Source organism: Saccopteryx bilineata, chromosome 12, assembly GCF_036850765.1.
Source record: "Saccopteryx bilineata isolate mSacBil1 chromosome 12, mSacBil1_pri_phased_curated, whole genome shotgun sequence".
Lineage (NCBI taxonomy): Eukaryota > Metazoa > Chordata > Mammalia > Chiroptera > Emballonuridae > Saccopteryx > Saccopteryx bilineata.
In genome coordinates, this window is record NC_089501.1 from 34,638,270 (window position 1) to 34,661,144 (window position 22,875).

Here is a 22,875-nt window from a genome sequence, read left to right on the forward strand (position 1 = left end):
ATACTTAAAAACAGTTACAGAAATTAAAGTTAGGAACAAGAAATATTAAGAGGAAGTTTAAAGAAAAGTGAGGAAAGAGGAAGACTATAAAAGAGGAAGTGTTAAAGGTTAATTATATAATTTAGACTAATTAATAATGAATTTAGTTTGGTTCTTTATATATTCATAATACAATATACTTTGTATTTCATAGATTTAAATTGTTAGCAGAAAAACTTTTCCTCTTAGGTTTAGTATTTGGGGGCCTGCAAATTAAACTGACAAAAGATAGAATAGAGACAGAAAACTCAGATTTAGTGGCAGAAACAATGTGAGTCAGAGGAAGTAGGGGTTAGAATCTGTGGCTTATATACCATCTTAATGGAAGGGGAGGGGAGAACGGCACTTGCAGGAAAACAAATGGCTTCGTAATTGAAGGGGAGGGAAAGAAAGGACACCTATAGGAAAACAAATAACTTTTTGGAAAGATAAACGGGTTCTTAGAGAATAGATGGGTAGTTTTGTGACAGTGTCTGTTTCAGGGTGGTATCTCTGGTGATAAGAGTCAGTCTTCCCTGGCTGCTTCTAGGGAGGGGACTTAGGACAATTGAATTCTTTTGAGAGGCTCTGCTTTTTAGGCTGATAGGAGATTTGAGGAACTCAGATGCCTTCCCTCAAAATCACTTTTAGGCTGTAGTGGCATATTCTGGACCCCTTCAAAATAGATTGCTGCTCAAATCACAGGACCCCTTAATAGCAATCAGAGAGAGAGAGAGCAAAAACAGTATCATAGTTCAGAATTTTTATTTTTCCTTTTATTGGAGATTTATTAGAAATAGACAGCCTTAAGGCAATTGACTTTATAAAGCTGATAAAGAGGATGAATTTAGGCAAAAGTTGCAGGATATCAGAGTGCTCAGATAAGTAAGGGAGATATTGGCTGAATTTAAAATGTATATTTACCCCTAAGGGTAAGCCTAAATTTGTTGATGCTTTAGATCATGTCTCTTCAAGTTAAAACACTCAGGATAATCTTTCGACATTAATGTTGAAACTGAATCACAAACTACTTTAGGTTTCTAAGTCAGCACTCCTGAATGTGATGATTATTTCGGTATAATATTTAGTAGAACTCTGTTATAATACAATTTCTTTAAGTTAAAGTGACACCCTCCTTGTTATGCCTGACAAAACTCAGTGTCTGGGCAGAAATGGAAACTGGGGAATGTGCAGAAGCAAATTCTGGCTATTTTTGATTGGCAGCAGGTGCAGTCTGTAATCTGAGAGACTGAGTCTGGGGTGGTTGGTGAGGGCTGTCAGGGAGCAGACACAGAACTGCCAGAAACCGGGAAAACGGCCTGATGTTGAGAATGGGAAGTGTCCTCCAGTGGTAGAGGCAGAACCATGCTCATGTAACAAGAGGCAACTCAGAATTCTTGCAAATGGTTTCCAGCTCCTCAGATCTCTTCTTTACTGGGCAGTACTTTTCTGCAGTAACATTAGCCCTGTAGTGATGTGGTCGGACTCTATTAGGTCTTCATTTAGAGGCTCAGATGATGTTTTGCAGTACGAAAGCAAAAGGTTAGCTCCCTGAGTGGTATGTGTTTGTGCTGCAAAACCCATAGAATCAAAAGAAAGGAGAAGTGCCTGTTCCCAGCGATAGCAATGACTGCCACTGCCCTTGATTGATAATTTACTAAGCCCAGGTGCGACACCCAGCAATCCACAGTCTTACTTTTGAGGACAAGAACGCTAAGCTCAAGAGAGGGACTCTTCTTTTGCAGGAAAGGCATGCATGGATCAGGGAGGGGGCCCAACCCGATGCCACAGGTGGATCCTATTTGGTGTTGGATTCATCTGGGCTGACACACATATGTGCATAAAGTGTGAACATCAAAGAAACAATAGAGCCATTTAAATTACTTTTAAGAGGCCTTCTGCTTGTCATTCTGGCACTTGAACTGAAATTAAATTAGTAAAACAAGAAAACACTTGAGCAAGGAAGTACTTTGCCTACACCTTGTACACTCATGTTGATCTGATTCCTTCTCATGATAGGACTTCCTGCTCTTGTAATTGTGGAGATAGTGAACATTTGAACTAACACTTTCTGTTCTGAATGGGTCACAGTTCATAACTAAGACCTAATTATTTTGGTAAAATCGTCAGTCACAAAGCTTGTGGTTGTTCAGGTTGTTTTTTTGTTTTTTGTTTGTTTTTATGAGACTGGCGGACTGCCTGCTGTGCTGAGGACGGCTTGTTTTGTTTTAGTGGGAGACAGAGAAACAGACAGACAGGGACAGACAGGGAGGGAGAGAGATGAGAAGCATCATTTCTTCGTTGTGGCATCTTAGTTGTTCATTGATTGCTTTCTCATATGTGCCTTGACCAGGGGACCCCAGCAGAGCGAGTGACCCCTTGCTCAAGCCAGCAACCTTGGGCTTCAGGCCAGCGACCATGGGGTCATGTCTATGATCCCATGCTCAAGCTGGGAACCCCACGCACAAGCTGGTGAGCCCGTACTCAGGACATTGACCTTGGAGTTTTGAACCTGGGTCCTCAGCATCCCAGGCCGATGCTCTCTGCACTTCACCACTGCCTGGTCAGGCAATTGTTCAGGTTTACACGCATGTTGCCAAACCATTCTCCAGAAGGGCCTACCTGACCCTGTGTGCCCACACTGGCCCTGCACAGAGTGCTCCTTTCATTACACTCCTCAATGGAGATTTTTTTTTTTTGTATTTTTCCGAAGCCAGAAACAGGGAGGCAGTCAGACAGACTCCCGCATGTGCCCGACTGGGATCCACCCGGCACGCCCACCAGGGGGTGATGCTCTGCCCATCCGGGGCATTGCTCTGTTGCGACCAGAGCCACTCTAGGGCCTGAGGCAGAGGCCACAGAGCCATCCTCAGCACCCGGGCCAACTTTGCTCCAATGGAGCCTCGGCTGCGGGAGGGGAGGAGAGAGACAGAGAGGAAGGAGAGGGGGAGGGGTGGAGAAGCAGATGGGTGCTTCTCCTGTGTGCCCTGGCCGGGAATCGAACCCGGGACTCCTGCACACCAGGCTGACGCTCTGCCACTGAGCCAACCGGCCAGGGCCTCTCAATGTGGATTTTGATAACCATTTTCAGATAGGCGAAAGAAATCCACATCCCATTGTTATTTTTATTTGCATTTGTTGGATTATATGTATACTGCTCATTTGCATTTTTCCTATTGAGCTTTTTGTCCATTTTACTAATAGGGTATTTGGGTTTTTATTGATTTGTACAAAGGCTATATATTCAGGATACTTTTTGATGTATATTTCCCCCTGGTTTATGCTTTGTCTTCTTGTTGGTTAGGATGTCCTCGTTAGTTAGAAATATTCCAGTTCTGTGTGATCACAGAACATTCATACAGAGGTGACCCTCAGGAGGCAGTTAGGGAAGAGGGAGGCAGCTGCTTGTGGAATTGGCTGTAGGAGAAGTGGGTGAGCATGTCAGTGACTGGCTCCATTTGGCTATCAGTGCACAGGAGTGCTGCTACACTTGTGAGGTTCTGTTTCTTTTTCCTATTTAATTTTAGGTGCTTTTGCACGAAGTGGGTTCCAGCTCTTGCCACCCTGCCTGCCCTCCCAGACCCTCAGCCTCCCCGAGCACTGTCCTCCGTGGAGAGGCGAGCTGCAGTGCTCAGCCCCTGTCACGTTTTGTACATTTCTAAAATCCCTTGCAGTTTTTATCCCAGTCACTTCCAAGGACTTGAAACTTGTAGATAAAGGCCCATTATTTTCTTATCGCCTCTTCTCAAGAACCTAGCTGCAGAAGGAGGCCTCTTGTAGGCTAAATTGTCCACAACCTCCTTGTGATAGCAAACTTAAATGCTGAGTCATAAGAAAGTTCTCATTTTTCACATTTTGGCACTTGGGTTGAAATTACATTTGTATGTTAATAAAATGAGAACATAGCACTCAATTGAAACAGAGTTTATTTGCACCCCATATATCATGCTGATTCAGTCAGCCCTGGTGCCTTCTCAAATGTCTGTGATTTGGAAAAGGTGCCCAACTGATTGCTTGTTCTGAGGCCTGTGAAATTTGAGATTTGGTTATAGCTTGAGTTCTGCCATTTTGCAAGGTCAACGAACCTTTTTGCGCATAAATGTTCTTTTTTCCCCTTTTCTTATTTATTTATTTATTTATAAGAACGAGCAAGGAGCTGACATTTTTTCCCCTTAGTTGGCAGAGAATAAAAATGTTAACAATTGTGAGTAAATGCATTGGGAATAGCAGCACCCTCAATTTTAAAGTTTTTAAAGTTGAATTTATTGGGGTGACATTGGTTCATAAAACCATTCGGATTTCAAGAATACATCTCAACAAAGCATCATCTGCACACTGCATTGTGCATCCATCGCCCAAAGCAAAGTCTCTTTCTGCCCCCATTTGTCCCCTTTGCCTACCCCCACCAGTCCCTGCCCCCTTTCCCTGTGTCTGTGTCTGTGTGTCGTAAGTATCTTATCTTTAGAAAGTGAGGATAGCTTGATTGTGTTAGTGACTAAATCTTTGGAAACTGTAGAGCTGTTTGAAAAGCAAATAGTTGTGTCAAGATTTGGGGTCTTAGTGTTTTCCCGTTGGGTGTTTGGGTTGTGGTTTGTCCTGTGGTAGTGTGGCGCTTCCCAGCTAGGGGTGGCATGCACACTCCTCCCGTTAGTTGGGAAGAACCCAAGCAGACCGTTGTTTTCCCAGTGGAGCTCGCAGGAATGCTTTCCTAAGATCCTTCTTCTGCCTCCTTGGGGAGCCTTGAGTATCTCTTTAAGTTCAGATCTAGGAGCTCTTGCTGTGTAGGCTTTCCCAGAGTCTCTGCGGCGCTTGCCTGCTGATCTCAGGGCAAGCTCAGTTCCTTGAGTGGGTTGGATTCGGAGCTTCTGCAGAAGACCTCTCTGCTCCTAGAGTAGGGAGGGACGGTGGCAGCTGAAGCTTTGGGGAGGGTTCTTTTACCAGGGTAAGTTTAGCTGACTTGGGGATTGTTTTGTTTTGATCTGAATCATCCTGTCCCCAGGTTTCGTTGTAACAGCAGATTTCTCTGCGATTTTAACCATTTGATCAACAGAGCCTTGTTTTTAGACTATTGTACAGTGGAATTTATGACTAGGTGCCTGTATTTGTAATTATGCCTCTCACATAGTTTGTATCTTGATCCACTTCAGACCTTTCTGCTCTCCGCCCTTTACCTGCCTCTAGGGTCCTATGGAGTGAGAATGTAAGTGTTGAAAAAGCATTGAAATGCTTACATATGACTTTTATTTCCTTACCTCCCTTTCAGATTTTGCATTTTAAATTAGGTTAAAGAAAAACAAAAAACCAAATAAAGAAGAAATAAAACAAAACAAAAAACTGATAGAGGCCCACAACAGATTGGTGGTTACCAGAGAAGAAGGGGGGAGGGAGAACAACATGAGTAACAGGGTCAGTTGTACGGTGACGGATGGACACTGGACTTGGTGGTGAGCATGGTGCAGTACATGTGGGTGTGATTATAATGCTACACGCCAGAAACGTGTGAAATGTTGTAAACCAATGCTTACCTTAAAGAAATGAAAAGAATTGTGAATATACCAAACTGTCTTGTTGAGTTTTACAAAGTAATTTCTGTAGGCATATGGTACTTGGTATGCATGTGTATTAGTGTATATATGTAAATGTATCAATATTTATATTGAATTGTTGTTTTTCTTGCCATTTGGTTGATTAAAAAAAATTTGTAAGCTTCATCTTTGAAATATTCAAATTTGAAAATTTTGACTTTGGAATAAATCAGTTTTTCTTATAACTTAATTTTTAACATTCTATGAGATACGTAATCTAAAGATTACTTGGAAGAATTTTTAAAGAATTAATTTGAAATTTTTTCTTGACAGATTTGGAAACACTATTTATAATTCACTTAATATAATCATATACATTTGTATATATTTACATGTTTTGATAGAATTTTATATGACAAATTCTCTGTGGAAAAATTTCTAAATATTTTTTGGTAACTTTTATAAATGAAATATTATTTTTTCTTTAATTTACATATGAAGAATTTTAAGTCTTTGAGAATGGTCATACAGTAAAATTGTATCTGTGTTCCACAAGAGTTAGTAATTGGCAAAGGAATGAATGTCAAATTAAAATGACATCACTGACGTAATAATAGATCAGTGGGGTCTAAATTTTGAGTTGATTTTGCAATAGGAATATTAGGAGATACTCTCCTGAAAACAAGTCACAGTATAAAGCTGTGTTGATGTACTTAGGTGGGGCACTGCGGGGCGAGGACATGGATGTGACTGGCTCTTGAGTCTCATTTTCACTTTTACTGAGGTATGTATAAGACTTCGACACACCTTCTCCTCGGACAAGTCTTTCCTTGTTGCAACAGATTCTCTAACTTGCTTGTTGGTTACTGATGCACAGGCCAGCAGTGTGGCCCTCCGGCAAAAGCTTTGTTTTTCCACTTAGATCGCATCAGAATTCCTATAAAGCATTTTCCCAGATTTATTTTGAAAGGTAGGCAGGGGACCAGAAAGTGTATTTTTCAGGGAGTTCAGCAGGGCAGAAAAGGTACATGGAAAACAAGATAGGGAAATGAATTTAGCCACTTTGTACTGGGGTTTTACTGATTTAGGTAGAGTAGTCTTAAAATCATCCTGGGAGTTAGTTGGTATGCTGACCCAGTCCGTTGACCCAAACAGGGTCCAAGAAATGCAGGCTCAGCTTCTCTTTTTCCATGCCAGTGCTTTTTCTGCTGCCCAGCTTGATAGTCTCTGTACTGATAGAATGTTTTCTCTCTACATTCTTTCCAAGAAAAATTGCTTTATTCTCATTGGTTAACAAGTAGACCTTTGCTCATGACGTTTTTTTTTTAGGTTCACTAGAGTAGATTGACCTCATTGTCTGTCTTTGTTTGTTATTAAGGTGTGCAAAGATTGGGGCCCAGAAACCTTTATATTGTAGTTGGTTTTAAGAACTTGCTTCTTTATTTTGGTTTTCCTTATACCTAGTTTTTAAGTAATTCTGAGAATTCATATGGGTATTTAACATTTTGAATAAACACTTGTATAACCAAATAATAGTACTTGTATAAAACTATTCCAAATTATAGAACTACTTATGATCTGGTTATACAAAGCTGTTGGTCACTGCCTCTCGCTCTGTGCTCTTCATTGATCTGTGTGTAGTAAGGGTGAGCATGGAAAGGAGGAAGCCACTTACTAGCCAAGTGACCGTGGGCAGCTCACTAAAGGATCACCTGGATGTGGGCTCAGCAGGTATTTGTAGAATCTGAACCATGGGATTGCCTTATTTCTGTTTGTGGAACTTTGGTATTTTTAAAAAACCATCAGGAAAATCTGAAACCATTATCTTCATCCTAATAGCTTAAACCAGGCTTATTTTGGGTCCGTATTCTTTTGGGTCCTGACACAACCTCTGTTAGACAAGGAAAATATGAATTTCTACTTTGTAGTCAATATTAATATATCAATCAGTATTGATACATTGTTATCAGAGTGTTGAGGCCAGAATGGGAATAAAAAATAGATAGACTAGAAACTTATTGACTTCTGTTTAGTTTGAATTTGAGGCTGAGGAGAATAAACTAAATATATTGAGAGAATGTTAAAAATTCAACTTAAGTATAGTTGAAAGGCTCACTTTTTTTTCTTTTGAATGGGAAGCTCCCATGTTTATTTGGATAGAGTGGTTTGAGCGAAAGCCTTGTGTCTAAACCCTACTCTAAGCATAAAAACATGTTTAACCAAATGTAATCGCCATGTACTCAACTTGCACCATTTTGGAGCAGTCTCACCCACTAAAACAACAGAAAGGAGGCTACCCTAAATCAGAGGTTAAGATGGGTCTGCTTAAGTGAGCTTACTGTGGCTCCTATGCTCATGGAAACAAGCTAACAAAATATTTTTGTTTTAACTCTCCTTTGTATGTCAGACTTAGTGTCTTTAAATTGTTTAAAATTTTATTTTTGTAGGAAAAAAGGTCTCAAAATATTTGAGAAAATTTATTTAAAAACCACTTTAGTGGTTGCCTAAGTAATACACATTTTACGGGATTAGTCCAGTAAAGTTACTATAACAGCAGCACCAGGTGCATCAGTAGAAGGAACTGATTTTCCAAGTTGCCACCTTATGTATTTAAAGTGTCCAGTTTTCAACAAAAAGTATAGGATACTCAGAGAAATGGGAACATATGGCTTATGGTCTTATTCACCATTTGTACCCCCTGTGCTATAAACTCTGCACTGGGCACAAATGAGTGTCCAAAAACACTGTTTCAATTGACTTACATTGATTAGTAACTGGTTGTAATTAGCTGATTTTCAAACTCCACATAATTTCTTCTGTAGTAAATGTTTAACCTTAAGACAAACCCTGGTGTTTTTATTTTGTCTCCTAGAGCAGGGTTCTTATTAAATGGTAGCTATAAAATGACAGCCATACATTTGCCCAAATAAATGTTTATTAATATCTTAGAAAATTCGAAGGCTTTTATTTTAGGCAATAAGATACAATGATTCCTGCTAAGAAAACTGACTTATTCATAGCCCAGGTCACTTTGAATGTTTTCTGAGTGAAATTTATCTTTATAGTTTTAAGTTTTTAAAGTATTTTGAGACTATAACTAGTATACTTTTTTTGTAGCTGTCCAGATCTCTAGTGACCTACAGTCAAGACCTCACATTATCCTGTATATGACTTTTTTATTGTAATGATCTTGTTGTCTTATATCTAGTTAATTGGTGTTAATTCTGTTTATCAGCACATTCTGACTGAAACAGTCTGGCTCAAATCTATAATATTTACAAACAGACTCTTGCCATTTTTATGATCAGTTGTGATGATGGAAGAAATTCAGGGTTGTAGTGTACTGTATTGATGTCTCCTGATTCAGTCCAGGAGCAGAGAAGAGGAAACGGGGGATCCTGATGTGATCACATCTGTGCACAGAGTGTTATCAGTATTTTCTGTTTCCAAATACTCATTTGTGTGTTATTTTCTATATATATTTTTTATCATTCTGTTTATTCTCCCATGTCTGAAAAAAGATGAAATAAACCTGCTTGACAGGCAAGCTTCAGAATCCTGTGTCACGGCCAGGGGAGGATGCACCGAGTTTGCGCGGATGCCGAGCAGCGAGGCAGGGCTGATGAGTGTCCTCGAGAATGCGGTCAGAATTCCAGGTGGCGGTGCAGGGCGTGACACTGAACTGGCCAGTGTTCAAGGAGTGGTAGGAGAAGGGTCAGCCCATAAAATAAACAGTTGTTTACTGGCAATTGTAACAAGGCCAAAAACAACTGGGGTTCACAATGGGTCACAAAGTTAGAATTTGTTAAAGAATCTGGTTAGCGAAACCATAACTCACTTTTGAGGACTAGTATGTGTTTATAATAAATTGAAGGCCCTTGTCTTTTCTATTTTATGTTTCATAGTTTTCTGTTTGCAAAAAGTGTAAGAAAATAATCAATTTTCCTATGAAGGAGCATATTGGATTTCTTGTATTAGAGCAGGGGTCCCCAAACTTTTTAGACAGGGGGCCAGTTCACTGTCCCTCAGACCATTGGAGGGCCAGACTATAAAAAAAACTATGAACAAATCCCTATGCACACTGCACATATCTTATTTTAAAGTAAAAAAACAAAAGAGAACAAATACAATATTTAAAATAAAGAACAAGTAAATTTAAATCAACAAACTGACCAGTATTTCAATGAGAACTATGCTCCTCTCACTGACCACCAATGAAAGAGGTGCCCCTTCCGGAAGTGCAGCGGGGGGTCGGATAAATGGCCTCAGGGGGCCGCATGTGGCCCACGGGCCGTAGTTTGGGGGCCCCTGTATTAGAGCAAATGAAAGTAAAATGCAAAGATTTCTTTGTTGTTCACTGTAGAAATTGTATTGCATCTAGAGTAGATGTGTGCATCTTAACATGTATGCATGTACATGTGTATAAAATTGCATGGATAGGGTTATAGCTAGTTGTTCATAGGTAATCTTGTATACCTATGTGAATGGGTGTGTCTTCTTTCAATTGGCATCTGTTATAAACTTATTTTTTCTTATAATTCTTATATGTATATGTAATTTTTTTATAGTTCTTATATTTAAGGATTATATTGTTTTCTTGTAATTCTTATATATGACTACATTATAGGATTTCTGGTACCCGCCTGGCACTATACATAATTATTACAATATTATTGACTATATTCCTATGCTGTACTTTACATTCCCGTGACTGATTTATAACAACCAATTTATACTTCTTAATACCTTAACCTTTTTCACCCCAGTCCTCTGTTCCCCTCCTCTGATAGCTGTTAGTCTGTTTTTTCTATCGTGAGTCTGTCTCTATTTTGTTAGTTCATTTGTTCACTAGATTCCACGTATGAGTGAAATCATATGGTATTTGTCTTTCTCTGTCTTATTTATTTCACTTAGCATAATACTCTGTAGGTCCATCCATGCTGTAGCAAATGGTAAGATTTCATTTTTTATGGCTGAGTAATATTCCATTGCCTGTATGTACCACAGCTTTTTAAGCTACTTGTCTTTTGATTGGTAGCTGGGCTGCTTTCATATCTTGGCTATTGTAAACAATGCTGCAGTGAACATAGGGGGTGTATATATTCTTTTGAATTAGTGTTTTGGATTTCTTTGGATATATTCTCAGAAGTAGAATTGCTGGGTCTTAAGGCAGTTCCATTTTTTACTTTTCTATTTTCCACAGTGGCTGCACCAGTCTTCATTCCCACCAACAGAGCATGAGGGTTCCTTTGTCTCCACATCCTCACTGACATTTGTTGTTTGTTGATTTATTGATGATAGCCATTCTGACAGGTATGAGGTGATACCTCATTTCTAAGTTGTTATGTTGACGTTTTTTAAGTAGCCATCCTCAGAAGAGGGAATCTGTTGGACTCTCTCATCAGTAGTGATGTATCCAGCTGCAGGTTCAGATTATGTGGTCACATCTTTATCACTTATCATTGCTTGGTTCGTTGCTTTTTCCTCTGCTTCTCCCCGTAGATATAATTTTTCAGGTAAATATGGGACTCTTTTCATATTTGGCAAAATGGATTTCCAGGTTTGATAGGTGAGGGAAGAGGAGGGCAGAAAAGGAAGTAGAGGATGCTGTTGAGACCTAAGTGGTGACAAGGGTGGGCCCACCAAGGATGACGGTGCCCTGAGGAGTCTAGGCTTTGTGAGTTCGAGCCAAGGAGAGGGGACCCCTTGGAAAAAGACCAGTGGGGTAGATTTGGCAGGAATCCAAGCCCATTTCACTCCTCTTAGTTTCACCAATGAGGCCAGAAACAGGGTAGGGGGTTCAGGGGAACCTGCATGGACCTGGGTGGCAAGAAGGAGTGAGGGGGCTCAGTTGGCTGGCAGAGCACTGAGAGACAGGAGGCACCCTCAGCGGTGTCTGAGAGCAGAGGGAGAGACGGGAACAGGTCCAGGCCCAGGAGTGAACAGCAGAGTCTGGCGCTGAGGCAGCGGAGCCGAGGGAAATGGAGGAGGCGTGGGATGGATGAGTGACCGCCTCTAGGGCCGAGAGCACGTGTGCTGGGGCCACGGGGCGCTTCTCTGAGGAGCCAGCACAGGGCATGGCAGAGAGGGTAGCCTTCAGGAAAGGGGCTGTGTTGTGGGCTTTGGGACCCATGGGGCAGCACTGGCCCGCCCTCTCACTTCTCACCCTTTTCTGGCAGACTTTGGAAGGTGAAGAGGGAGGGAGAACCTTGGCACCTGTCATGTACAGATGTTAATACATAGTAGGAAAAACTGATTTGAAAATTATGAGAAGTGGCGAATGGGTTTTTGTTTTGCTCATTTGTTCCCTCCTTCTTCCAAAAATAAAGTGGCATTCAAAAATACATGTAATACAGTAAGATAAGTCATAAATACGAGAATATTAGTAATAGAGCAATACTATTAGGAAAAATAATTGATGTCTTGAGTCGTTACAAGAGGCTTTCAGATTTCTAGCACACAGAGGAAAGAGCCAAACAGAAGCAGTGGTATGCTTTACAGTGTCCATTAGATCAAAAAACTAGCCACTTAGCCGTTTATAAGACACTGTAAAATACTGAACAATATCCATGACAATACCCTCTCATAAATAAAACAGATTTATTAGCTCTGCTCCCATCATTAAAATCAGTCTGTCCAGGGAATGAAACAGTGTGGTCCTGGTAACAAGCTCTGTGACACCTGGCTTAGCTGAGGGATAGATTTTAATCTAGCACAGGAGTCACGTACCGAAACACCTCTAGGATCCTGGAACATAAACATAGATGGGACTGGGGTAGAGTCCTGATGTCCAGAGAGTACGTGATGTACCTAAAAGGCATTGGATTTACATTTCTTAAGAGAAAACCTCGCACTGACTTAATAAGACACTGCAGACACCCCGCTGGGATTCGGACTTGGAGGAATGTGTGGACATCATCTAGGAAATCTTTCCTAAAAATAGCTTCTCTCAGTGGAGCTTTGGGAAGGTACTGAACATCAGTGAGTAATGGGTTGTGTTCTCTGACAGGTAGCTGGTCTGCAGGTGACCCATTCTGCCAGTTAGCCACGCAGCCATATGTTTTATCTGTTGGACAGACTAGGTAGGGAGTAAAACCACTCGTCTCTTCAGCCGAGGCCATTGGGAGTCAGAGGTGAGTGGAGGGCCAGCTCCACTGTGGCTTTGGGCCCCAGGTACCGGTTTTGGTCCCACCAAGAGAGAAGAAAGCAGGCCAGTACTTTGGGGGTGCCGTGCTGTGACTTAGGTGGTACGTGGGGGTCATGTAGAAAAAAATAGGAGTTTTGATGATGGCCACATTTTGAATATTTGTGCTGGCAAAGGGGAGGACGTTGACAAGGGTAGTGAATCAAGTTCTGTAGCGACTCAGGAGAAACAAGGACAATGCTTTACAGTTGGAATATAGTACTGAGGGATGGCAAGAGTCTTTCCTGGAGTCTTTAAAGTTTGGGTGTATCTGGATTTCTTTTTCCAGCTAAGAGATTGTGATTTGGTTCTGAAAGCTCCTTGAACAACCTTTCCTTCAGGGTGCGTGCATGTAGTACATGTAATGCTGGGGGCAGTGTAGTTGAGTTCTTCATCATCCAGATCCTCAAGATCAGACGTGGGCAAGAGAAAATGCAGCCTGCTAAGTTATTTTCTCTTACAGTGTGAGCCCATTATATGCAAGTTAAATTATGCAGATTTCAACTAATAAATATTTATAGAAACCTCGTATTATGTGCAAAATTTTAGTTGACATATTTTCTAAAATTATGTGTGTTAAGACATCTCATATTTTTAAACCTGCCTGGTCAAGTGAATTATAAAAATGCTTTGTTATCTGAATGCCATCATCTTTTCTTTTTTAAAAAATTTAAGTGAGAGGAGGGGAGATAGACTCCTGCATGGGCGCCGACCAGAATCCACACAGTGTGACCCCCATCTGGGGCTGATGCTCTTCCCATCTGGGGCCCATGTTTGCAACTGAGCCATTTTTAGCACCTAAGGCAGAGGCTCCATGCAGCCATCCTCAGTGCCCAGGGCCAATACACTTGAATCAATGGAGCTATGGCTCCAGGAGGGGAAGAGAAAGTGAGAGAGAGAAGAGGAGGGGGAGCGGAGGAGAAGCAGACGGTCACTTCTCCTGTGTGCCTTGACTGGGAGTGGAACCTGGGACTTCCACAAGCTGGGTTAATGCTTTACCACTGAGCCAACCGGCCAGGGCCATCACCTTTTCTTATAAAGAGAAAAACCTACTAACCTTTAGCAATATTATGTGAACTTTTTTTTTTTAGAACTTCAAGGATTTTGGTAGAATTTATATTATCAATTTTAAATTAACTTATTATTTAATAGCTTTCATTATTATAGCTTTCAAAATATCCAAATTATGGTAATACTGGTGCTGAAAAACATTCTGAAAATCAGTTACTTTGGAACACAAATGTGATCAAACACAGTATGATATACCATGCTATCAATTTGTGAGATGCAACTGAAAAATATTAGAGATAATGCTTATAATAGCAGCATCAGTAAAGAACAATATAAAACAAGGACTGCAGTTTATGTGTTCTGATGATGCCTTCCCCACACGCTACCCCCAGACTGTGGGATAGTCAGTCTTGAATTATGTAAGTTCTTTGAAAACATGTTACATGGATCAAATGAAACCATACTTTATGAATTTCTGCTCTCTAGGCTTGGAAAAAGTTGAAACATACATATAACAACACACTTGTTTGTTTGACACTGAGTAGAATCTCTCTAAGGGGTTAGAAGAAGAGAATTTTGCTTCTTTTTCTCTAAAACAAGTGAATTATTTTGTGCATGGTGTTGTCAGAAATCTATTTCTTGCACCTATTTATGTATGGTAAAGGACGATCACTTCCTGGTTGCAGCTTTGCTCTAAACGCATTCAAAGTCCTTTGGTTTTGCATCAAGTGATAGGGCTTTTAATAATTGCTTATATTTAACTGGTGCTCATTATATACAAGGCACCATTTGAATGACCCTAACTTCTTTAATCCTTATGACAACCCTTTGAGGTAGGTACTTTTCTTTCTGCCATTTTGCAGGTAAGACAACAGAAGCACAGGAATGTTAAGTGACTTGCCAAAGTCTGAAAACTAGTAAGTTGCGGTGCTGAGACTCAGATTCAGGCTGGCTGGCCCCAGAGTCTGTATCCCCAGTCAGCATGCTCGGTGGGCTCTCAGGAAGCTGGAGGGGAAGGTCCTCTTGTCGCAAGGGGAACCGGCCCAGCAAACAAGGGGATGTCTTCCCATGGGAGAAGAATTATGGTATGGAAAAGATCTGTGTAATGAAATAGTTGTTCAGAACCCCTAGTATTTGCATTTGGTAACTGGATTCCAAAGGAGGATGGAATAGATCATGGAAGGCTTGAGGAGGTGAGGGTGAGGGCCAGGCTCTGCCCCGAAGAGAAGTCCAGGCTGAGTCCCGAATATCGTGGAGGGCTCCTCTGGAATGGAGCCGTGGGCTGTGCTCTGCAGGGGCTCGCCTTCGTTCCTCCCCATCCTCCGGCATTTGGTCACCTGGAGCACTGAATCCGAATGGGCCATTCTTTCCTTCAGCAGGACGTTTATTAAACACTAATACGATTTTCACAGTAGTGGGTTTACAAGGATGAATAGGTCCAAGTCCCTGCCTCAGCCCTCCTCCCTGTCAAACCCCACCTGCTTGTGAGGCTTACGGCTATTTGAAGAGGGGTGAAAACATTTCATTTCACAGGTGAAAAGCTGAAGATGGCAGTGCCGGGTTGATGGGGCACCTGTTAGTGTGGGTGGGTCTGTTAGGGGCTTGGGTTTGTTGGGCAGCCAGTGTAAATCATTGTCAGATGCTCCCTTTTAAAAGGTGGAGCGTGGAGACCGAGTTGGGGGAGAGATACAGGCTGTGAAAGTTGGGATAGTGACCGACTTTGCCCAAGTGGCCTCAGCCTAGTTATCCTGTTGTCCAGATGTAAACTATTTGACATCGTTGCCCAGAATGAGGGGAACCCTGACTTGTCCCCTTGGGCAAAAGAAATAGAAGCTGAGTCGTGCATATTTGATCATGAAGCTGTGAAAACAGGCACTGGGGGGCTTAGATACATTTTTTAAAACAGTGCTGACTGTGCATGAAGGAACATTTTTCCATATTGCTTGTTAGGCCGTCACGGCTTAGACTAATGTCCCAAGGGACATGTGTGACACAGCCCTTGGTGAATGTGGTATTCCGTTCTCCCTTCTGCCCCTCCCCCTGCAGAGGGTTAGTTGTATCATATCAACCTGTATTATTTTGTTTATACCATTGTAGGACAGCTATTAAGAGCCAGGGGTTTTATGAATTTCAAGACACCTTTCTGGAAGCAATCAAATGTTTCTACTTTCTTACAAGAATGCCACCAGTGCTGTTTCTTAGAGTTACAAAATCTTTTCCTTGTATATTTTGCTTAATTGTAAGACTTAAGAAATTTAAAAACAGGCATGATGGTATTAATTTACTCACTTTCTGAACACCTATTGTGTGTCTAAAACAATAGATGGAAAAAGTAAGAAATCTATTAGAGCAGTTGGCATTTAGTTGTGAAGCCAGGTAAGGTATAAAGTTATGGTAAGATAGCACAGAAATGTTTCTGTGCAACCTGACAGTTTACAATGTGCTTCCACACATGCAAGGGTAGGCAAAAGTAGGTTTACAGTTGCGAGTACGTGAACAGTTGTTTCTTGTATTGTTATTATTACTGTATTGTATATATCACAACTGTAAGCCTACTTTTGCCCACCCTTGTATTTGAGGTGTGTGCGGGCAAGCCTTTTCATGGTCACCTCACAGGTGAGGAAACTGCCCCGTGTCAAACAGCTAGGCCGCAGAACTGTCCCCTTCTAGATGCCTTTCCTGTGTGGATGGTGGGGGACAGGTGGGGGCGAGCGGAACCGGGCAGGGAGATAAGTTTGAACCAGGCCTTGAGGGAAGTCGTGTCTGAGTGTAGAGGCCAGCCTGGACTGGAAGCCTCGTCTGAAGTCCTCCACTGTTCCCAGGTGGCACCCTGCTAGCACCTGTTCCTGGGTGCCGTGCCCTCAGGCTGTGTCATAGAAGGAGGTGTCTGTTGCACATAGTATTTGGTATTAAACAAGCCCTTGACTTGTATTTGTTTTTGAGGCCTAGCCACAAAGCCACATCAAAGTGGCTGAGATGTAAACAAGCAGGCCTGGCAGGCTGGAGGGTGGAAGCAGGAGAGAATGGCTGTGGTGATCATAGACTCAGGGACGGGGACTTGGTGCTGCACCTCCTCTGACCCAGGCAAGCACCTGTGTCAGAGCTCTGAGCAGGATTGGCGTCCTTCCAGCTCTGCTATGCAGGGAGGGCTCGGGATTGGTTTAGTGATACATTTGCAGTGTTTTGGGAAAGATTGAAATAGGATTCTTTCCATATTACTCAACCTTTTTTTAATGTGAAAATACTTTTCAAAGAAATATCAAGTTAATATCGCTTTTAAATTTTGAAGTTTTGGAAATTGTAAATGCAAAGTATAGTTAGGACATTCTTTAATTTGATTTTATTAGTCCTGGATTAATATCACTTTGGTTACTCTGCCATTATTTCAGAGACATCCCTTCAAGCTCTTTCTCTGAAAGACTGAAGATAAAAGCAACTGAACTTTGTTAATTGATTAATTAACATTGTAAATGACACTAAAGGTCACAGACCAGGTGACTGCAGTTAATTTGCTCAGTTTAGAAACCACTCTCTTCTACCTCTTTTCAGTACGTTCAGATCTCTTCTCTTTGGGAGTACAGATCTCTCTCCCTTATGCGTTGCTAGTCACGTGTGGCCTTCATGTGCCCACGTCATTTTATTGCACCTGTGTTTAGCACTGGTTGTGTGCAAGGCCTGCGCGCAGTGGTGCCAGGAACACAGAGGTAACCAGGAGGCGTCCTCTTCTGAGCCATCACCTGGTGGGGACCAGAATGGGAGCTCAAGTGAGGCTCAGGCGGGCTGTTCTGGAGCAGGTCCCCGTGCAGGGTGGAGGGGAGTCTGGTGAGGCCGGTGTCTAGAGGCGGGCCTTAAAAGACGGAGGGCGGGGCAGGAGGCTTACTATGCGACAGCCGTGTTAGGTACATTAAGTTATCAGCATTTTTACACAGAACACTGACATGGAGAGCTTACGTAACTTGTCTAAGGCACACAGCCCGTCAGTGGTGCTGCTGGGATCCCACTCAGGCATTCTGGTTGCAGAGTCCATGCTGTGACTTGTTACACGAGGGGGGTAGGGTTTGGACAAATGAAAATTGAGGGTTGTGGATTCCCTGGAGGTAGATGTGGGGGCCATAGTGATCAAAGGCATGGAGGGGGACAAGTTGGTTAGGACCATTTTGCTGAGGTCCTGGAATCCCACACCAAAGGGGATGATTGATGGAATAGTATTTATAATTCAGTGGGCAGTGGTGAGGTAGTGAAGGTTTTTGAGTAGCTTTTTCCCTTTCCAGCATCTTCAAGCTGTCCTGAGTTTTTGGCATCCATTCCCCCAGTTGCTGAACATGGTTAGTCTTAGCCTTTGGGTCCTCTGTCCATTCCCCTCCCTCCCTCCCTCCCTCCCTCCGTCTCTCCTCCCTACCTCCTCCTCCTTCTCCTCCTCCTCCTCCTCCTTCTTCTTCTTTTTTTCAAATGAGAGGAGGGGAGATAGTGTGACAGATTCCTCCCCTTGCCCCAACTGGGATCCACCCGCAACCTCCATCTGGGGCTGATGCTTGAATCAACCAAGCTATTTTTAATGCCTGAAGTGGATGCACTCAGACCAACCTATTAGCCTCAGCACCAGGGGCCATTGCTCTAACCAGTTTAGCCACTGGCTGTGGGAGAGGAAGAGGGAGAAAAGAGAGAGAGAAAGGGGAAGAGAAGCAGATGGTTACTTCTCTTATGTGCCCTGACTGGGAATTGAGCCCAGAATGTTCGTACACCAGGCCAACACTCTGTCCACTGACTCAACTGGCCAGGGCCTTTTCTTCCTTCTACAGTTATACTTTTGGTCAAGGGTTTCTGGAGGGTCATCTCTACTGCTTCTACTTTTTTACCTCACTGTTCACTTTGCACCCTGCCTCCCCACCCCACTGGACCCGTCCTTCCTAAGATGTCTGTCTCACTGCCCATTCTGGTAAGGACTTCTCAGTCTTTATCTTATCCAGCAGTTTCCAGGCAGGGGTGATTCTGCCTCCAGGGGATATCTGTCAATGACTGGAGACCTTTTAGGGTATCACAGTTGAGGGGGTGGTGTTAGCGGCCTCTAGCAGGAGTGCTGCTAAATATTAGCAGTGTATAGAACACTCCCTCAACAAGGAATTACCCGGCCCAAAAGTCCGAGGTTGAGAGCACTAATCTTACCTGGCATTCTGGTGCATTTCAGGTCCTCTGTTTTTATAACTTTTCTGACTGCCTTAATAGAATTCTCTCCTGACTCATCTTGCAGCAAATTCTCTGTTCATTTCTTACCAAACTCTGTGGGGGACTCTTCTCCAGGTTTTTAATGTCACTCCCAGGATTCTTTTCCACTCTTCACATTCCTCTTGGGCTGGCTCATCAGTCCAGGGATTTAACCTTCACATGTGGGTACATGGCTCCACACCTGTGTTCACAGCACCAGCTCTCTTGAGCTCTAGTGATGTCTTTCTCCACCTCAGTGGTACACAGGCACTTCCAATTCAGCAGGTCCGAACGAGGGCCAGCCCAGAGTCCTCTTCCTAACCTGTCCCTCACAGTTCTTCAGCGTCTGGCCTCTGCAGTGCGGAGCGTCATCTTCTGCTGCTCCGGTAGCCTAGACACTTCTCACTTCTCACCTGGATCACTGTGGTTCCTTCCTCTGGCCTCCCTGCTTCAGCCTCATGTCCCACACACGGCCACCAGGGTGAGATTTCTAAAACAACTCTTTCTGAGGGGCTCAGTGGCTTAGTCCTCATTGAGCTTCTTAGCTGCAGCATATAAAGTCTACATGGAGCACGGCATGTGGACTTCTTGTGATCCAGCCCAGTGGTTCCCAGGTGGGAGGAGTATAGCCTCCAAAGGGGCCCTTGGAAAACGTGATGGATGTTGAAGTATCAGAAACCTAGGGAAATTCCAGTCTCCATAAATACTATTAACTTCTTAGGCAGTGAGCTCTCCTTTGTGTCACCAAGTTTCCCCTCCTTTCTGGGAGGCTGCTTGACCTTTTGGACACCCTGTATGGCACGTGGTTAAACGGGATAGAAAAATGGTGGTGTTCCCGCTTTCTGTCTTGATAGCTTTGGAGAATTCTGTTTTTCCTTCTTGACCTAGCAGCGTAATTTGATTAGAGAAGTAATTAGTTTGACCAAACATTCCTGCCATTAGGTGTCAGGCCATTCTAGAGACAGGGGTGGGGGGTGGAGGGTGAGGCCAGTCTGTTTTCTAGCTCCTTCGTGGTATTCAGGATAACCTACACCCCGTGATTAGGGCTTAGGGCTCTTTCGGAGCTACCATGTGAACTGGTTGGTTAAGTGGCTTCATCATAGTATTTCCTAGTTCACTGGAGTGATTCATCTTTAAAAGAACCCTGGATCTGCCTGTCATTACACCCACATCTTAGGAAACCTTATACTACACTGTTGCTGGTATGATATAGCTAACTGCATTGTGAAAGATTTGGACTTTCTGAAGCTTATTGGTGTTTTTCAGTAGATAACAAATATCAGAAAATAAATTCCCTTGGCATAACGTCATACTGGGAGAAAATAGTAAATGTTTTCTAATTTTCCCGGGTGTTACTCCAGTGGTGGGAATCGTGACACTGGAAAAATTGTACATTTGGCGTGAATGGGCTGATGTGGGATGGTAGCTTTGATCTCGGACGTGGTGTCAGCTGGAATCCCACATCCTGCGTGCTGAATTTCTCCCTTCTGTGTGTCTCCCCAGAAGCCCCTTGTGCCACGCCCCTGATCTGCAGCTTCGGGCGGCCGGTTGACCTGGAGAAGGACGACTACCAGAAGGTGGTGTGCAACAACGAGCACTGCCCCTACAGCACCTGGATGCACCTGCAGTGCTTCTACGCCTGGGAGAGCAGCATCCTGGTCCAGTTCAACTGCATCGGCCGGGCCCGCAGCTGGAACGAGAAGCAGTGCCGCCAGAACATGTGGACCAAGAAAGGCTATGACCTGGCCTTCCGCTTCTGCTCCTGCCGTTGCGGACAGGGCCACTTAAAGAAGGACACGGACTGGTACCAGGTGAAGCGGATGCAGGATGAGAAGAAGAAGAAGTCAGGGTCGGAGAAGAACACAGGGAGGCCTCCCGGCGAGGCAGCGGAGGAGACAAAAAAGTGCAGGCCCCCGATCAAGCCCCAGAAAGGCCTGAACCATGACCTGCCCCGCCGGCATTCCATGGACCGGCAGAACTCCCAGGAGAAGGCCGTCAGTGCCGGGGCCTACGGGGGCCGCTCCCCCTGTGGCTCCCCTGGCCAGTCCCCGCCCACCGGCTACTCCATCCTCTCCCCTGCCCACTTCAGTGGCCCCCGCTCCTCCAGATACCTTGGGGAATTCTTAAAGAATGCCATCCATCTTGAGCCTCACAAAAAGGCCATGGCGGGGGGCCATGTGTTCCGTAACACCCACTTTGATTACAGTCCGGCTGGGTTATCAATTCACAGGGGCGGCCACTTTGACACGCCCGTCCAGTTCCTGCGGCGGCTGGACCTCTCTGAGCTCCTCACTCACATCCCCAGGCATAAGTTGAACACTTTCCACGTGCGGATGGAAGACGATGCCCAAATGGGCCAGGGCGAGGATCTGCGCAAGTTCATTCTTGCGGCCCTCAGTGCCAGCCACAGAAATGTTGTAAACTGTGCCCTGTGCCATCGGGCGCTCCCGGTGTTCGAACAGTTCCCACTGGTGGACGGAACTCTGTTCTTAAGCCCATCGAGACATGATGAGATCGAGTACGATGTTCCTTGTCACCTTCAAGGTACAGGTGTTAATTCACCTTGCCTGCTTTCTGTGTATTAAGAGCTGGAGCAAACAAGATAGGACTCCTCTGTTCTGGCTCTGTTTAAACTGGTGCTGCTTTTTTGTTCTAGTCAGGTGCCAGGCAGCATTCGAATACACCGGTGCCCGGTGAGGGGGAGGTGGTGGAGGTGGTGGTCTGTTTTTCTCTGATGGCACTGTACTGATAGTACAGTTGTCCTGTTGGGTAATTTTATGTTTTTGTTCTACTGTAATTTGTTATACTTATGTATAGTTTTTCATAACTGGGAGGAAATTTAGACAAGGACTCGCATAAAAATGTCTCTCACTGTAAAATATTTGCCTTTGAAACCGGTGTTAATGAGCCCAGCAAGCTATGTATTCTCTTCGATCCTTATAAGAATACAAAAGTAGGGGTTTGAGAGGGTCAGGTTGTTTTTAGATTATTTGAATTAATCTTATATTTATGAAAGATGAGATTCACTTGATAGCAACAAGAGGAAAATGGAGGATTATTAAAAACTCAGATATTACCTTGGTGATGAGGGTGGGAACTTATTAATGGTATGGATGACATACAAGGATGTAGTGACTTTTCACCCATACTTTGAATGACAGAGGGTGCCTATAACTCTTGAACTTAAGTAAAGATGGGATGCGGGTCATGTATCTCTAACTGTAAAAGTGTGCTAAGAAAAGCCTGGTGTGAAAACAGTACATCCCCGCCAATCCTTGTCCCACCAACCCCTGCATTTTCAGTTCCCAGAGACAAACACCTTTACGTCTTATGAGATTCTTCAGGTTTTCACCATCATAATTTTAAAAAATGTTATTTTCATTCTCTAATTTTAGATAGTACCTATCGATTTACTTTTAAGGTGAATGACTATGCTTTCACGCAAATTCCCCTCTCAGTATAATGTATCACGATTCTTGAATGACATTAAATTTCCTTTTTTTTTAACTATTAGTATGGAAATATTTAGTGTTGAGCCAAGAAGTATAGGTACATCCAGTTCCTGTACAGAGTAGAGTGTGTTTATTCTAGGACACCTTCTGTTTTTACTGAGGTTAGTAATTGCTTCACGTTTCGTTTTCTTAGCTTTTTGAGTCTTCAGCTGATCGTTCTCCCTCTCCAGCAGAATACAAACCACCTTTCAAAACCATGTCCATGTACCTATGACATTTTATGAAATTTTCCCTAGAAATTACCATCATGGAAGCTTTCGTCTTCCTGCTCCTGGTGCAATCAATACTGCTCTACTGCATAGTTGCCCTTCTAGGAGTTTCTTTAGTTCTTTCCTTTTTTTTATCTTCTGTTTCCTAGATCCCACATTCTCTTTTTCCTTGGTTTATTCCCTCAATTTGTTAAACATACCCTAGGAGCTTTCTG

General features: G+C 43.2%; 1 protein-coding gene across 3 annotated transcripts in view; it reads left to right on the forward strand.

The window, feature by feature from the left end:
• Positions 1 to 22,875, forward strand: part of HECA (hdc homolog, cell cycle regulator) — a 43,456-nt gene that overhangs the window by 9,436 nt on the left and 11,145 nt on the right. For all 3 annotated transcript variants that reach the window (XM_066247842.1, XM_066247843.1, XM_066247844.1), the window contains exon 2: positions 20,443 to 21,483. In XM_066247842.1, the coding sequence (XP_066103939.1) occupies positions 20,443 to 21,483 (1,041 nt within the window). The remainder of the gene's footprint in view (positions 1 to 20,442; positions 21,484 to 22,875) is intronic.